The sequence below is a fragment of the Pseudonaja textilis genome, chromosome 1 (genome assembly GCF_049901715.1).
Source record: "Pseudonaja textilis isolate UNSWEBS1 chromosome 1, rPseTex1.2, whole genome shotgun sequence".
Lineage (NCBI taxonomy): Eukaryota > Metazoa > Chordata > Lepidosauria > Squamata > Elapidae > Pseudonaja > Pseudonaja textilis.
Genome location: NC_141990.1, coordinates 254,233,115 through 254,252,274, shown reverse-complemented (window position 1 = coordinate 254,252,274; position 19,160 = coordinate 254,233,115). Strand labels below are relative to the sequence as shown.

Here is a 19,160-nt window from a genome sequence, read left to right as displayed (position 1 = left end):
AATTCAAATAATATTTCTTGTATTCCAGGAATAATGCTGTTAAAAAGATTTCTAGTTCCCTTCATGGACATTTAAGAAGGGTTTGAGGGGGTTGTATGTAAATATTTTTTTTCATCAAAATAGAAGCAACAAGCAACATTAGTAGTTATTTCCAAAAACTGGATGAGTTTATATTTAGCTATCAAAGTAACAGCTAAAAAGAGGGAAAATTACAGCTCTGAGTTTCATTATTATTATTAAATCTTATGTAGAACTAGGGTAGTTTATTAAAAAAATTATTATACACAGTTGCCCCTAATCCATTGTCAATTTTTATTTTTAATGATAAGATTTTTAACTATGTGATATTTGTACATTGGCATAACATTAAATTAGAAAAAATACTCTGACAACTGTTAGTATACAGATCTTCAAAATAATTTATGTCATATTCTAGAAATTCTAATGGAAGCCTACAGGATTAAAACATCTTTTATTTTAGTATGAGCATTTAGCTTCCATATACAATATATTTCTATACTATGCTCTGATATAAAATCCAAATATAGTTTCTTAAGTTCTTTTAAAACTCAAGTTACAATTTGGGCATGATGGCATCTTCTCAGCAACCTTGGGTTGTACAAGACATCATTTCCTTGATTTGAGGACTGTTCCACAGTTTGCTTAGCTACATACAAAACTGAGGAGAGCTTTGTGAAATTGTGCCTTGAGCATCTGGCATACATTTACACCTGGACCCTCTCCAAACCATAAAAAGTACCAAAAAAAGAGTCAGTATTTTGACTTTACCCATTTTAAGGGGAGAGCTGGAAAGCACCAAGGATATGCTAACATGTATGGCCCTTGGGACTCACTTTTTGATGACTGTTCTAGGTGATCACATAATTCATAAGATATTGCTAACACTGTTCTAATATATCTCCATCATACTAAATGTATTTTACCAAGTATAGTTTAGAATGTAAAGCATGGTACTTTACACACACACACACACACACATACACACACACACACACATCTTTATATACACATCATGTATAATCATAATAACCCAAGCCACAATCTGCAAAACATATTTAGACATTACACCAAATCATTTATTAACTTTCTCAGTCTTGATTTTGTATAAGGAAGATTGAGCCATTATTACTTGAAGTAGATGCTAGTAGATCAGTACTTTCTGGCTTGTGTAGGCAGAACAAAATTCTATGATTTATCTAATTTACACAGCATGCTAAATTTTAATACCATAAACTATTGACTGTAGTCCAAACTATACTTTCTGTTATAATAGTTTATATTATATTATTATTATATTATTATTATTTTATTAATATTAATATTATTCCAAGCCATATTATCTTTGCATGATGTTTTGACTCTACAAGATTATTTACTTGTTCATACATATTTTTTAATTTATTGACTATATTTTTCAACGAAAGGACTCATTTACTCATGATGTGGGTATTTATCTTACTATCTTTCAAATTTCATGGACCGATGTGGATGCAGAAGTGTACCCAGACACATGTATGCCTTTGCATATACCTTAAAGCAGGGCATACACCCAACCTCCAGTCCATGGACCAGCACTGGGTCATGACGTGCCAGGAACCAGGCCATGCAAACAAAGCCCCATCTGCAAGATGCAGGCCGCATGCAAAACCACACCTTCTCTGGTACGTGGAAAAAACACTCTCCACAGAACCGGTTCCTGGTGTCGGTCCCTGGTTGGGGGCTGCTGCCTTAAATCTGCCCAGGGATGCCCTCAATATTCTGAATCAACAGTGGGAAGAAAGAAACTTCTCACTGGTGTTCATTTCCCTCTTAAAATACAATTAGATGCACTCAGAATGGTTATACCCTAGTAAATAAATATTGGAAGAATATTTTTGCTTTTTAATTAAAATATTTAATTAAATATAAATATAGTCTTCTTTTTTTAATCTTATATTCAGATCAGAGGGGCACAGTTATAGCACCTGTCTGCAATTTTTTAAAGTAGCCATATCTTTTCCTAAGATAGCAGGCATGTGTTTACCAGGAAAAATAACAGCTGTTCTAAGAAGTGGCAGAATTGAGATACCACAAAGTAGCTTCATAATTAAATCCAAAACTATGTAGCACATGTGCATATGGACACACGCTGCACTTACAACAAATAATTATTGATTAAACATAACTGAGAATAATTAATAAATAGACCTATAGCATGCTCTAAAATGCAACATGTGATTTTAAAGGGCTTTTTTTCCCCTTTTATCAGAAGGAGTGTATTGGTTTCAATTCAAACTTTATTGTAGATTAGGTTGGATAATAACTGGTGTTATTTTTTCAGCTAAAACTTGTATCCAGTCTTCTACTTACTTGTGTTAAGTGTAGTACTAATGTCTTCTCTTTTGAGCTGAAAAGTTTTCTGGTTTGTTGATATGGTTTGGGCTTAAAATTAAATGTGTGCATCTGACGTGCATGCACACACATGCATATATTTGCATTCAAGCAATTTATTACCTATATTTTATTTTCATCCATAACTGATGAAAAAAATCTACTTCAGATAGTACTTTCTACATCAGGGGTGTCAAACTCAAGTTCCACGGGCCAGATCTGGCCTGTGGAGTGCTTAGATCTGGCCCATGGGGATGCCCTGGAAACAGTGAAACAGAGGTGATACCTCTGCTAGCAAAAACGGAGTTCAGGAGGGCTGCGTGCAGCCTTCCCGAGCTCTTTTCACTGGCAGAGTGCTTGGGCCACCATAGGCGCCATAGGCACCCCCAACAGAAGTGACGTCAAGCTGGCCATGCCTACCCTGATCACGTGCACCTGGCCCTCCGAGGTCAAATACAACCCTGATGCAGCCCTCAATGAAATTGAGTTTGACACCCCATTCTACATTATACCCTTAGGTACATTAATTTGCATTTGAAACCATCCTTGTAATAGCTAACCTAGTTGCATTGTGCAGTAGTAAATTACCCTCCTATATTGACTTATATAATTTATTTTTTCTGTAACTATAATGTCACCACCTATTTCCCTTAAATTAAAATATTTGGCATGGCACTCAAGGGACTGCTGGTTTTTTCCATGATCCATTAAGAGATTTCAATTTCCACTCACAACATAGTGAAACTCTTCCAAGTTGTATTTAACAACAATTGCACTAGAAGCTCAATGTGCATGGAAAGCAGCTCTTTGAATACCAGCTTTAATTGTCCAAAGTTGCTTCTTCTTTGTTTTATCTGATCTCCAATGCTTATCTTTTTTTGCTGATAATGGGAAATAATTAATATCAAATAATTATAATAAATATTTAAAACATAAGTAATATCATACCAATAGGATAATTAAACTATGTAGTACATAATAATTTTTGAAAACTTTTAAATTTGGTGAAACATATACTAAGAAACATATCGAGTGAGCATGGGCTACATGCTACTATTAATGAAATAAGTAGGGGTTAAGTTTTTCAGATTTAACTGGGGCAGGTAAATATACTATACTTTTCCTCTTCCATTCTTTGTTCCCCTTTTTCATATTGAACCTCTTGAAATATGTAACTATCCCTACATATTGTTTTGCAAGTCTAAGGACAATTATGTCAATGTTTTCAGAGTTGGAGATGCAAAAGTTTTTAAATGAGTTTTACTTTAAAGTTAATTCATTACATTATTAATAGCATGGGAGTTTTGAGTTATATACTGTCTTTAAATTTAGATTATCACAGGTGCATATTAAATAATAGTAAATATATGTTTATTTTGCACGAATAAATTAGGAAACACATGCTAATGAAACGGCTGCAGGGAATTTTATGGCATGAGGCTTCGTGTCTAGAAATTACCTATATAATTACTCACCACAGATACATTTTACACTACTGATGGTGGTTTTGTAATGTGTATATATGTGCAAACATAAATCTTAACATGTACAGACTCCTACGCGAGCATGTGAAATCACATACCCTCACAAGTTTTATGTTTACATGGTTCTTATCATACAGCATTTGAAAACAACCACTTGCAGATGGAACAATATTTGCATAACTACCCTCAATTACATATTGTACCTACCAGAAGTCATTATATAAAGGTGCAATGGAAATTGCACCCAGTTTTGTATTAATTATTTTGTTGGTAGTTTTTATCTGTATCTGTCTTAGGTTTTCAAAAACTTCTGCCATACCTGAAGCATCTTGAATAGTGTAAGAAGAAGGGGCATGATGCAAACATGAGTTCAAATGCAGAGCAACAAACTGGGTCTTCAAGACAACCCTCAAGTGTATTACTACGGCTGTTGCATTGCTAGCTGTATTTATTGTACCCAAAGAACTTTCCATGTATCTCGCAGCAAGAAGATCAAACCTACTTCTACAGTCCTGAAGTTCATATGGGGGGAAAGGGAAGAATATATATAAGGAAAAGAAAGCAATCCAATAGAGATGAAAAATCTGGTGGGATCTCAAAAGGAGGGCCTCTGAGAGCAGCACATCTCAGGGGAGGGATCAGCTGCCAATGCAAGTGGCAGGTAAGACTCAAGATGGACATAAGAGTCTACTATTCTCAGTGAAACCAATTAGGTTTTCTTTTAAACTAATGCCTCTATTGTAAAAAAATGTACTTTAGAGTCTACTGTTTCTATAGATTTTCTACAGCTAGGTTATCCTTGCTATTTTTTTGTGGATTTTAAATCATAAATAAATTATAAATGGTGTCCTGCATTTACTGAGAAACTCAGAAAGAAAATGACTATTCTGATAATGACTTCTGTGATGCAAGGAGCCAGCAGTACTCCAACACCATGATTCTACCCAAGCATCTATGGAGGTGGTGTAGTCCTGACTTCTGGCAGCATTTGACAGACATTCTAGCCAGAACTGAGTCCTATCATAGGGGAGGACATGTACAAAATACAAATAATCAACACATGCACAAGTATTCATATTCAAGATTATTCATTTTCATATGCACAAGATATATCAAGGTTGTCACTCTTTTTACCAGAAGTTTACAATTCTTGGAGCAGAGAATCTTGAGATGCCATCTTTCTGAACAATATTCCCAAGTATAAATCTAATTGTTTATGTCATCATAGAAAAGAAGAAGGCATCTGATCAGTTAGAAGAGGGAACAATCATGTCCTTATTATAGAATGATTCATTATTGAACAATCTGAACACTCCAGATTTATTTTGTTTTATTTTTAAACACATCAGATAAAAAATAGTGAATAATAAATCCAAATTATCAAATCTTTGGCCCACCCTTTCCCCCCTTTCCCCCATTCCCAATCTACTTCATATACATCTGTATAGTTAAGCATTCTGAAATATGTGTTGAGATAAATTGAAACTAAGGAATATTTATGAGTTCAGATCTTTAGGAATCAGGAACCAGGATGCTGGTTCATTATTATATGTCTAAAACAGGCTATGGAGATAGAAGCTCTGTGAAAATATATTGAGGCAGAGTGCAGATACATTCAGCTGCTGATTTTTTAACTATAGTTAAAAGGAATTGATCATGGACTCATAAACTCTATCCTCCTTTTCCCTTTGTCTCAGGTATAGTAATTTTCTTTTACCCCTTTTGTCAGCTTTAACCATGTTTTATCATTTTGCTTGGTTTTATTTGCTTCTTTCTAATGTTTTAAGATTTAATTCATTTTAAAGGTCTGTGTTTTGTTGGAAATTGGTATCTATGTTTCTTTTTATATAGAAAGTAAATTGTTCCAAACTCTCTTCCCTTTGGAATGTGAATTTCAAAAATAATGATTACCTGCAGTAATTATCTGCAGTGCTGTTAACCATGGTTGTAAAATAAGTTACTAAAGTCAGTTTTTTTTAATCTGGTTTGGAAGTTGAGTCTATTTGACAATGAAGTTTTTTAGCATTAGCTATGGTGGTCTCTTTGCGGATATACCAATAAACCATGCATAAACTGGCAAAGTAAGAGAGCAGGTTGAAGAGGCCCACATGCCTATAAGCTGTTCCTTATTTTTTAACTATAATTAAAAATCAGTAGTGTTGAATCTGCACCAAACATGAATGGTAACTTCAGCATAGTCTCTACATGCCACATAACGTGTTGGCATGTTAATGTTTATTCCCTGTAGTGAACAATTCTCAGACTCGCAAAATTAAACACAGCTCTTAAAGATTTGAGTCTTGATTCTGGTCAAGAACCAGTCAAGGATCTGAAACTGAAGCATATCAATTAGGGAAATACATAAATATTAGAAGTGCGTTTCCTAATCATCAGGCCCAGAGGAGCAAGCCATCTGATTATCCACTTTTGCCATTGGGCAGCAAAACTCTCAGACACACAAAATTTCCATTGCCTCCATTCTGTTAAATATGCTTTTTCCACACCACCAACACAGTAGCTAGTGTCATCATCTTAATAGGTTGAAATCTTGATTTTATCATATCAATCTGTAAACAACCGGGATAAAATCTATCAAACAGAGCCTGATGAATTCAGTGTAGTTTTGCTCAGTTTTCTTAAGTTACCATGATCACTTAATGAAAAATAGCCTAAAGTCATTTTTGCAATATTATTTTTGTTTTTTGTATCCATATTAATAGTAAATAAATACTGCAATCCTGTTAAGTGGAATTGCTTTTACTATTTATTGTTAATGTTATCTCTTGATTAAGTCTGCTCCTTGTCAATAGGCAGTTTTATAGATCATCTTCAATCCTAAATATTCAAGAGTGATATTAGAACTTTAATCCACAAAGAATTTGTAGATTCTGTTCCCCCTGGTGGTTATTTATGTGAGAGGTCACACATGCCATATAGCAATGTGTCTTTTTTTCTGATTAGAGGACAAGACATTTTACAGATATTGCAACAAATACCTATATTTGTAGTAAACACTTGTTTCAATTTGAAATTGATTCCTGGCAGATTAACCACAAATAACATTTTCCCCAGTAATTATGTGATCAGAATATTTTAATCACAATTCAGGCTTTTAGATTATTATGTAAGTTCTATCACTTTCCATTTTGAGTAGGTTCACTCTAAACAACAAAACCAAAAAAATGAAGAATGTCTGACAATATATAACAAAAAAAAAATCATTAATAATGAAATGCTTTCTTTGGAACAACGATTGCCAATTTCCACATTATAAGGGACAACTCTGCCTCCAAACTATTCCAAACATCCAGAGAATATTTTGATGTCTCGTTTATCATTAGTAGGATGTTATGTTTAACATGACCCAGTAGTACTTTATATTTACAGTATGCATATGATAAAGAAAGACTGAAAGCACAACATTTAAAAAATAGGAAGGCAACTCTTTTAAAACTGATTTCTTTACATCTCAAACATTATGAATGATTAAAATAGCAGTAGTATAGTAGTCCAAGATGGTCTGAGCATAGACAGTTATTATTTTTTTAATCTGATTTGCTCATTTGATTAAAAGAATCCTAATTTTTTAATGCATGAATTGTGGCCCATTTCTCTGAGGAAAATTGGAGTCAGTGGTCACAGCTGATGCTATACTAGTAGTGAAGCAAAGATGGGGATAAAAATGAAAAAGCAGCAGATATTATACCGAATTTATCCACAAAGGCCCTTTTTAAAAATTTTCCTGCAGTGGAGCCTCCAAGGTTTGCATGCTACTAGGCATTCCCATCTCTTCCATTTTCATCAGTGTCTTCTCATACTTCTTATATAAATACAACTTCATCCTCAATTTTCATAAAACATGCAACTGGACAGTCTACACAAACACAAACCAAATATGGATATTTTAATTTCAAGATGGAAAACTAATTAGTTTATACAGTAACATTTATTGTTGAGATTAGATCTTCATTTTTCTAACAACATGAAGTACACAGTGTCCTTTAAAAATACATGGATAAAAGATCTTGGGTGATAAATTACAATAACGTTTGGAAATTGCCCATAATCATAACAGTAATCCTTATTTGAAATTACAAGGGATTGTTTTAAGGAATAATATATAAAATCATCATTTTTAATATAAGACATACATGCACCCATGCCCCTCTAGCACAAACACATAACTCCAGATAAAGTTGATAAGAGCAGCATGTGGTGTGTTTCAATGAGCAGGAGTTACACCTAACAAAATTCAAACATTTGAAAAATCATACAAATTGGTGCATATTGCTTAGCACCAACTACAAAGTTCACTAGGAATGATCAGAAGAAGAAGCTAATAAAATTTATGTTCACACACAACTCTTCTTAAAAGTGGGAAGTGTGATAATTTAAAGCAGTGATTATTATGATCATTCCAGCGGACTTTTCAGAAAATTGTAAATGGCTGAATTGTCCCTGAGGCAGAAGGCTTATTTTATTTTTCCAAAACAAGATATTTTCTCATTCTTTGCTAGTCTGGATATGCTAAAGAACTACTGTGCAGATCATAATAGTCTGTCTATGAATTGCATGCATTTGATAACTATTTGCAAGTGTTCAGGAATATATTTGATTTAGTGCACATGTGAATTGACATCATTTGTCAGGCCTTATATGGCCTTGATTTAGTATTTAAACTTTCTTTGTAGATTTTGTGAAACATGGAAAAAATGTTTAGTATTTTCTTTACAAAATTACTCAAGTGAGGAATCAGGAGAAGCACAAGTCAAATAATACTTTCAAAGAAAGAAAAACTATCCTGATGAACAATGCCCACATTATAACTACTTTCTATTACAAATAGCAGAAAGGAAGTAAATGTATACAGACAATGAGAGGCTTAGAGACATTGTTCACAGGATAAATTTGATTAATGGTCACGCTGATTTCGTGACAATAATTCTGGAAGGGATTTAGGGCTGAGATGAAACGACGGACAAAAGAGAAGATAGCAACCAGTGCTTCAATGGCTGCCATACAATCCAGTGGTGGAGCTCATCTGACACCACAGGAAGCTCAGGTCGCTTGGACAATTGACCCAAAGTTCATCCCAGAGATTTCTGACTGTGACATCACTACAGTGCATAGGTGAGCTTTTTGATAGGTTCACAGACATTTATGTCACAATCACAAAAAAGTGTATTGAAAGTTGTGCCTTGGGATCCAGCTTAGTTGTATGTGTTATGGGTGCAGGACAGTGTGCGTTTTATGATATTTTAATAATTTCAGCACTCCCTGCACTTTTCAGTCTCTACATTTTAGACATCCCTAACACAAACACTCTGGTTTCCCAACTGGCTTCTTTTTGTGTGTTGTCCAATGTATGTAGATTCCTCCATCTTCCTGGCCTCAGATACAGTGGTTGTTGCTCCTCTATTTGATTGCCAGATGTCACTGGGGAACAAGATGGGGAGGTTCCTGGATCTTCGGGGCAACCCAGGCACCAGAGAGGAAGCTCACCATCTACACCTGCAGAAGAACAAGAGTCCTCAGTGCCTGCTTCAGATGAAGATTCACCAGCCAGAACTACAGAGAGTTGGCCATGGCCACTGTCATCATCTGAAACACCCAGCAATGTTGGAGAAGATTTTGAGGGATTTCCAACACCAGAGAGGACTCGACGGTGTACAATGGACATACAATCTCCTGGCGATCACTCTCTCAGTAGAACTCAATATGAAAGTGACTCTCTTGAGGAGGGGAATATTGAAATGAATGAAGATCGCCATGGTGTTCAGGCTGTCTCTAGGGATCAGGGTTGGAGAGGGCAAGCCCAGCTGACAGAGGGGGAAAAGCTATTGATGGAAACCAACAGTAGGATTGTGCAGCTGCTGGAGAACATAAAGAGAGAGCATGCACAGTCCATGGGTCTCATGTCACAGTCCATGGGCCGGATGGAGTTGCAGCTAGGCATTGTGGCAACATCCACAAGAGCCATTCATAACTACCTTTCTGAGATTTTAACTTTTCTCAAACAACCAAGGACACAGGTCCTTGAAACTCGTATTTCCCAAAGAGCCACCCCTCATGTTGAGTTAACCAGTGCCTCAACGTGGACTGGTGAGGATGCAGTGGCAATGTCCACTGTGTACTTACCAAGAGATGAAGGGGTTAATGACTCTCAAGAAACACCACAAGCCACAGTGCCTCGTCGCAGTGGCCGAATGCAGAGAGCCATAACCGAGAGGGCATCTTTGCCCATGCCCATGCGTCAGGCAAAAGGGGGAGGGAAGAAGAAATAAATTATCACATGAGGGATAGTATTTTTAAGAGGTTTTTTTTTAATGTGCCTGTCCTTTTAATTCTTAGCCATACGGCCATGAATGGCAAAACTTGACCATTTCTACATTTGGCTAACGTTATATTCTGGCTGACTAGATTAGTCTAACATTTTGTAGTTTCTATTTGCATTGTTAACAATGTGTGCTGCTGGTATTTGAAGAACATTTGCTTCTGTTCTTTCACTTTAGCTTCATGAGAACATTTTTTTACACTGTGCCAGACATTCATTGCTTTTCTTACAAATACAAATCATTTCTGGACACAGCTGTTTTTTGAGTTTTCTTTTTTCATGACCCCTTCCCTCTGAGCAAGCATACTGAAGTTCTTGGTAAGTATGTGGATATTGACAATCCCCACCTTAGAAACCGTGTTTGACTAGTCTCTTGCCTGGTGTTTCTGGCATGCTGGCCTGAGGTTAACCTGTAAGTGCCTTTTTGGATCATGATCATTCTTATCCTCTGTGGGTCTGACCAGATTAATCTCTAGCCCATAGCCACGCCTATCTTGGCTTGGTTATGCAGTCTACAACATGCCAGGACTCAATTGCATTTGTGACATACAAATATGTGCCAGCAAACTGTTTTAGGCACAGGAATGACATTTTCAGAAGTTTCTTTACTTGTCAGGATCTTTTGTGGGTAACATGGTTATCCTCTGGGTTTGAATATATAATAATAGGAAAAATAATATGTGCTTACACCCTTTCAACAATGAACAGTATTTGTAGGAGAAACTATATTTGATAAGATCATAGATATTGAATTATGCAAGTTAAACGTTGTCACTCTCCTTACAGCCAGACCTCGTCAGAATGTAAGAGTCATGACATGCTGTTGAGTACTGTGCCACAATGTCTGAAAAATAGCTCAACATCTTAATGGATGTGTTGTAATAAAAATCTCTCTCTTCTCCCTTCAGGCCAGGGAGCTCCAGGCAATTGAATAATACAGTAAGGGCAGAAAAACCAGTTAATATGGTTGGGACTGGGCTGGTTAACATTATGGAACTCCAAATCATCTCTTGTGTAGATAAAGAATACGAGATGGCCCTCAAGGTGGTGTCTTAGATAATTGTTTAAAGACCCCCTTTTCAGGAGCAAATTGAACACTGAGCGATACCACTGTGTATAGGCCCTGAACAGTTGACCTTTGAACCTGAGTGTTTAAATTGACTTTTTTAGAGTCACTAGAATATATTGTCAAACTCATAAGTAAAACCACGTTTGTGCATATATCAGTGTTCTGTGTGCATATATCAATGGTCCCCTCTCTGCTCCCTTTCGTTTTGAGTCTGAAGGGAAATAGTCAGGAAGCATTTTGCTGCAGTACAAACCAGCCATGTGTGTTCCCAAGTGAAAGAAATGCTTGTGGCTGCTTTTTGCTAAATGACTGAGCTAATGATGAAATGCAGCTGGTGTGAGCTAACCTTCTGACTGCAGGCACTTTGCAGGCGCAACTTTTGAGTCAAACCCTTGTCCTGAGAGAACCTAGACCCAGTAGCTCTCAGATGAAGAGGACACCTCCATGGGTGTTCTATCTTGGCTATCTATTCAAATGCATCCTACTTGGCAGGTGTGGCTTTTCACACCTGTATGACTTGCGCCCCATCTGTGCCTGTTTTTATTTTATTTTTGTTTGTTTAACATGTTTACAGAAACTTTCATAAATAAACTCTTTTAAACTGAAGCATGTAAGACTCATTCTCACTGATATAGGAACATACTTTCTTGCAGAGATGGCATTATATTAATGAGCGTGAGAAAAAGTCCACTTTGACAAATATTTTAAGGTTTAACTTTCAAAGTCTGACACAGAGACAAAATACACCGATCTTAACGGGAAATGACATAAAATTTCAGAAACACCTAGAAGACTATTTCAGCATAGCTATGCAATATTGTTATATATTTTTTATTTGCCTTATGTCCCTTTAAAAGTGTGGTAAAAGCTGAGAATTGAGTCAATTCAAATTATGTAAAAAAAAAGTGAAAATTTTGCAAATTTTACAATAACAATGAAGTGTTGGTTGCAAATTGTAATTATTTTTCAGTTTCTTCAAAGAAACAGCATATTTTTTATTTGAAAGAATGATCTTCTTTCTGAATTAACACATTTCTTTTAGGGATTTATTTCATCCCGTTGTACAGGTAGTCCTCAACTTACAACAGTTCATTTAGTGACTGTTCAAAGTTACACCACCACTGAAAAAAGTGACTTGTGACCTTTTTCACACTTATGACCATTGCAGCATCCCCATAGTCGCATGATCAAAATGCAGATGTTTGGCAACTGACGCATATTTATGACGGTTACAGTGTCCCAGAATCAAAGATCATCTTCTGAGAACTTCTGACCAGCAAAGTCAATGGGGAGAAAAGCTAGGTTCATTTAATAGCCATGTCACTAACCACTGCAATGATTCACTTAACAACTATGGCAAGAATAGTCATAAAATGGGGCAAAACTCACTTAACAAATGTCTTTCTTAGTAACATAAATTTGGGTCTCAATTGTGGTCAGAAGTTGAGGACTACCTGTATTTCTTTACTATGGTGACTTTTAAAAAAACAAAAATGAAGCATACAGTTGCAAGCCATTTAGCACCTAGCAATGCTATCAGAACTGCTGTTGGAGTTTCTACTCAGCGAAAGTATCCAGATCCTTTTTTCATACTATCTGGAAGCCTATTCACTTGCCCCATTCCAATTTAAGTTCCAGCTATTCTTATCTACAATTGGAAAGGTTCATACTACACCCACTGAATGAAAGAAATTGTTGGACAAGGGAAAATAATTTGAGAACAGAAGCTGTAAGATCAACAAAAAATAAATGCAAATGAGATAATGTGTGGCTGCAATACGTGAATGTATTACAAAATATTTGCAAACTTTTATTATAGTCAAATCTATTGCTTTGGTCAGACTTTCAGTAAAGTCTTGCAAAATCAGTAGCATGGTTCTCATAATTTTGCAATGATTATATCCATGCTTTTTCAAGTGCCTGTCAAAGCCTCTTCATTGTTTTCCTGTAGCTCTCATTATCTGACTAGTTATAGGGTTATGGCTGTCTGTTTAGTTCTAAAAACAATGAATTGTTTTGTGGCATTTACAGATAATTTACAGACTAAGTGATAAATAATTTCAATTTTCAAAATAATTCTAACTTGATCCCTAAAGTATTTTATGGATCGCTGATAGGGCTGGAGAGACATAACATGAAATCTTCTTGAAGTTCTTGGTGGTGGATATGCCAGCATACCCAAATGTTTTAAATAAACTCAGTAGATAATATATTTTACTTCATATCGAAGGGCTTATCCTAATTTGAAAAAAAAAAAAAACACAGTTTGGATTACTGCTAAATTGATTGCAAATATATCTTTTCATCTTGTTTGAAGGAGGTAAACAAAAAGTACAAGATGTAGATGCTGGCATGGTATTTGCTAATGGTTTTATCAATGTTATAATAACATTGACAGAACTATCAACAACTTAAGAGGCTCCTTTTCCAGAGCAGTTATCCAGTGCTAAGAAAATTAACTTCATTATATTATTGTTGACTTGATCCAGTTTGTCCTATGGGCATAAGGACTATAATGCACACACCAAACTCAAGTAGCACAAGATCTTCCCTATTCATTTCAGTAGTTAGGCATAGTTAAATACCATTGATATTATATGCAAAAATGCTCACAGACTACTTCCAACCATTGGAGGGAAGTAAGTAATATTCACATATATAGGCACTGCCATGTGCACCTTGCACATTCATAAGATCCTAGACTGGGATGCATTTCTGCACTTAACTAGAAATGGTGCATTAAAATCTATTTTCCTTATCCTACTCTAATCCAAATGTTTTGGGAGTGAATGCAAACATTGGGAACACTATGGTAATTCCTGTACATTGCACAGGTGAAACAGTCATTAAAAAATTAAAATAACTGTTTTAGGCATTAAGGTGCCATTTTTTCTTTCCCATAAAGTAATTTATAGTGCAGTTATTCTAATTTTCATTGAAAAAAGAAAAGAAAAAAAGAAAAAGAAAGAAGAATAGTCAAAAAATTCACCTTTTAAATTCATTTTGCTAATGAGGTAAAAGAGTTTTGATAAGCTATAAAGTTTTTTTCTAGCTGTTATTCAATTTTTTTTATGTATACATATTTTCTGTGTATACAAGTCCTAGTTTGAGTTGTGTGTTAATTTTATTACCATTTCCTAGATTTTTTTCAAAATGGATGTCCATAAGTGGTGCTTGTAATTTAATCACACTGTAAATGTTAATATAAAAGGTATTGCAAAGAAAAATATTATTAGTATAGGTGGAATCCTAGTCTGTAAAGAGGCTTGGTTTTATTATTAGTGTAAAGGAATGGTTTCACACAACTGTAATGCTATATTTCAACTGCAGTCTAATTCTTGATTTAAGCTCTTCTCTTGTATCTTTAAAAATAACTCTCACAGCAGTTCCCTTTGTTTTGATATATGGTTATAATTGGGTGTACCGTGACAATACTACAAGATCCAAATTTACCATATTGCAAAAAAAAGGTAGATAAAATGTATGCGGTTGAGATCTATTTTGTATTTAAAACTGAAGGCCAATCAATATTCACAACAATTTTGTCTACTATAGTCTCTTCTTTTCTCCAGCCCAGATCAGTTTTTCCATCTTTTGTCCATTATGAAGTCATCATACCATGACTGCTGTCATGGTCTCAAATTTATAATTTGATAGAACTCAGCACACACACTAAAGATTTGTGGTCAGATTCAGTAATTGAATCTGATTCTACAGTTATTTCTGCATGACTGCTCCTGATGGACAAATGCACAGTTCTATTTCAGGCTGAAATAAAATGGTTCATAAATAGCAGTATGGTTATGAGAATTCGTTGTGAGAGATTAATTGTCAGGCTCATAGGAAAATTCTCATTGAAGCTTTCAAAGCCGCCTCATTGGACCTAAAGTAAAATCATTTTAATATTAAGAATATTGATACTTACTATAAAAGTGCTGAATAGCCTAACATCTGTATTTGATAGTAAAGCAATAATATATGGGGCACTCAAAATGCCTACTTTTGTTTAAAAATTCAGTAACATTCTCATGACTACTGTGTGGAACAGCTCTCTGCAGATATATTATTTCTAAAGGTTTTCTTTCCATTTCTATATAGATATTTTCCCTTCACATTTTGAAGGTTTGAAGAAGAGGATTGTTTTTCAAGTCACACTAAGTAAACATTAAATGCATGCAGGCTTAAAACTAAAGCATGCATGTTACGCAGCAGCAATAAAATTGCTCGGCTTGCACGACCTACAATGTTCAAGCATTGCCTTGTTAAAATGCCAAAATCCCCTTTTTCTTTGCATCTTTAAAAAAGTTAAATTATATTTTACATCGCAACATTTAACTTTTTTAGTCTTTGGACAAGTTATTTTAGCATATATTTCTGTATTACAGATAAAGCTGACGAAATAATGCCAGTTTCCAAGCCATCAAGAATTCCAGAAAATGCAGTTGTGGATTCCAGAGTGGCAACAATTAAACAACGGCCTTCTAGTAGATGTTTTCCCTCAGCTACTGATATGAATGTGAGTGGTATCTGTAATAAATTTTCTTTAAATTAGGGGGGCTTTGATTAAGTAGGGATTTTTTCCAAATTCCTAATAGGAAAAAATGCTCTGATTTTAATTATTCTCGGGATTCTGTAATGGGTTCACAACCTCTGGTGATTACAGAAAAAGAAGTGCAAGATCTATTTCACAGACAGAAGCCAGGAAAAGCACCAGGGTCAGACAAGATAACTCCTTCTTGCTTAAAAGTCTGTGCTGACCAATTGGCCCCCATCTTCACCCGAATCTTCAATAGATCACTAGAGATGTGCTATGTTCCTTCCTGCTTCAAATGCTCTACTATCATCCCAGTGCCAAAGAAACCCTCCATCAAGGAACTGAATGACTACAGAGCAGTTGCTCTAACATAATGAAAATCTTTGAAAGGCTAGTGCTGTCCCACCTGAAAACCATCACGGAGCCGCTGTTAGATCCCATTGCAGTTTGCATACCGAGCAAATAGATCGACTGATGATGCTGTTAATATGGCTCTGCATTACATCCTACCTTGAATCTCCAAATACCTAAGCAAGGGTCCTCTTTGTAGGCTTCAGTTCAGCAATCAATACCATCATTCCAGACATTCTTCTAACTAAATTAAAACAACTAGCAGTACTAGCAGTACCTGAACACACTTATAAGTCGATCATAAGCTTCCTAACAGACAGGAAGCAGCAGGTGAAACTAGGCAGAATCACATCCAATACCTGTACAATCAGCACAGGGGGCCCCCAAGGCTGTGTGCTTTCTCCACTTCTCTTCTACCTATATACCAATGACTGCATCTCAAACGATCCATCTGTTAAAATACTGAAGTTTGCAGATGACACAACAGTGGTTGGTCTCATTTGAGACGACAAATATGCATACAGACAGGAGGTTGTACAATTTGCCTATTGTTGTAACTGGAACAGTTTGGAACTGAACACACTCAAAACCATAGAAATGGTGGTAGACTTTAGAAGAAACCCTCCCATACTACCACCTCTTAAAATACTAAACACAGTATCAACAGTAGAGACCTTCAAATTTCTAGGTTCTACTAAATTACATGACCTAAAATGGACACTTAACAACAAAAACATCATCAAAAAAGCACAGCAAAGAATGTTCTTTTCTGTGCCAACTCAGAAAGCTCAAACTGCCCAAGGAGCTGCTGATACAGTTCTACAGAGGAATGATTGTGTCTGTCATCTGCACCTCTATAACTGTCCGGTTTGGTTCTGCAACCCAACAGGACAGACACAGACTTCAGAGGATAGGACTGCAGAAAAATAATTACTTCCAACCTGCCTTCAGTTGAGGACCTGTATACTGCATGAGTCAAAAAGAGGGCTGTGAAAATATTTGCAGACCCCTCACATCCCAGACATAAACTGTTACAACTCCTTCCCTCATTGCACACCAGAACAATTAGACACTAGAACAGCTTTTTCCTGAAAGCCATCACTCTGCTAAACAAATAATTCCCTCAATACTGTTCAACTATTTACAAAGTCTGCACTACTGTTACTGTTCTCATCACTCCTTATCACCCTCCCCTCCCACTTGTGACTGTATGACTGTAACTTTGTCGCTTGTATCCTTATGATTTATATTGACTGTTTCCTAGGATGATTTGATTGTTTGCTGTACCCTATGACTATCATTAAGTGCTGATGCAATATTGTCAGACCAGTTCAGTTTTGCATCATCAGCATGTGCAAAGGTTTTGTGTTGCTGTTGAGAATAATATCTAAGCAACAGGGGAAGGGGAGGGACTCTTATAATGCATAGCATCCAGTTATGTCCATTCTCCTTCCTTAAAATTAAGTACAATAATTCTAGATTCACCCTAGATTCCTACATTTCAATAAATACTAAGTGGCTAGATTCTATTGCTAAACACAATGTTTAATTTGACTATTGTGACAGGATTTGGCACCTAGAAAGAGCCACAGAAAATTACCTGAATTCTCTTTGCAGCTTTTAGTATAAATGTGTAGATTCAAAGTGCATTTAGAGAAGAATAGATTAATAAAGCAAAAGAGCATTTAGATTTGGCATGAGGAAAATAGAAGTTGCTATTTTTAGTAATCACATCTCATTATCACTTGTCAGCATCTTGGATCTTAGTAATAATTAGTATGATAACATCCTTTAGGAATGGCTTTTATAATATAATTATGATGAACTTGAGTTTCCACAGAATTGTTTGGCTTCAGTTTTACCACTAAGCCTTGGCTATCACAGCAACAGGAACCAAAGAGAATAGAAACATTCCATTAACAGATGGGTGGGAGGTTCGCTTTGATTTTTGAATAATTTTGAAGTCACTACTGGTAGTGTCCTATTTTTGTTTGAATAACTGGCTGATGTTTAATATGATGCATATCTCTCTCTTCCTCCTTCTCCTCTTGTTCTACTACTATTTCTATTTATTTTGAAACTTATGATGCAATACTTGCTATTAGCCACAGTGTGGGTCCTTTGTTTTTGCTTGTGTGTACAAGTACTTATGGCCTATTTTTTCTTCCACTCCAGAGTACTTCACACTTTCTTCACATGTATTGTTTCGGGTACATTAAGGGAAAATTTGAGTTTTGTGTCTGGACAAGGACAGGCACAGAACCTTCAAAATTAAAACCCCAAAAGTCAACTGTTCTCGGGACACAGAGTAAAAATGCCCTGTCAGAAACCCACAAAATATATTTCCCCTATGACTTCAATGCAGCATTGATGAGACAAGTTGCACCTCAAACTGAAAATGTGTACGGATTCAACAATACAAGTATCGGTGGGATAACTATGTCTGCGCTTCTTTGTAGTGTTGTTCCCGAAGGTATCTGTAGGTATTATCAGAAAAATATTGCCATAGGACAACAATTATAGGGCTAATCAAAAAGGCATAAAGTTCAGAAGAACAGAGCCCAATTCTTTCTGCACTTGCTGTTTTTCTACTAGTCATAATTGTGCCTAAGTAGATTCTGTTGCTCATTACTAGAATATGAGTACATATGAATTTTAAATTCTGGAAATGTCTCATTCAAATATGGAGGGCTATTCAGAATCAGTGAGAAGTCTTTCTTCTCTGGCAGTAGAAAATAAAAAAGCATTAAATTCCTGCTTCTGAATTTAGTCTAATTAGACTGGAATCCATCCTAATCTTCAAGGTGGTATTAAAGTTTGGGGGTGGCAAATAATTTAATCAGTGGAACGACTTGCCTCCAGAAGTTGTGGCTGCTCCAACACTGGAAGTTTTAAAGAAGAGACTAGACAACCATTTGTCTGAAATGATATAGGGTTTCCTGCTTGAGCAGGGGGGGGGGTTGGACTAGAAGACCTCTAAGGTCTCTTCCAAATCTG

At 35.8% G+C, this 19,160-nt stretch overlaps 1 protein-coding gene across 9 annotated transcripts in view; it reads left to right on the top strand.

Moving 5' to 3' along the window:
- The window catches only part of SHANK2 (SH3 and multiple ankyrin repeat domains 2), a 358,512-nt gene that overhangs the window by 314,721 nt on the left and 24,631 nt on the right, over positions 1 to 19,160 (top strand). For all 9 annotated transcript variants that reach the window (XM_087921306.1, XM_026706776.2, XM_087921302.1 and 6 more), the window contains one exon: positions 15,664 to 15,794. In XM_087921306.1, coding sequence (XP_087777432.1) covers positions 15,664 to 15,794 — 131 coding nt within the window. The remainder of the gene's footprint in view (positions 1 to 15,663; positions 15,795 to 19,160) is intronic.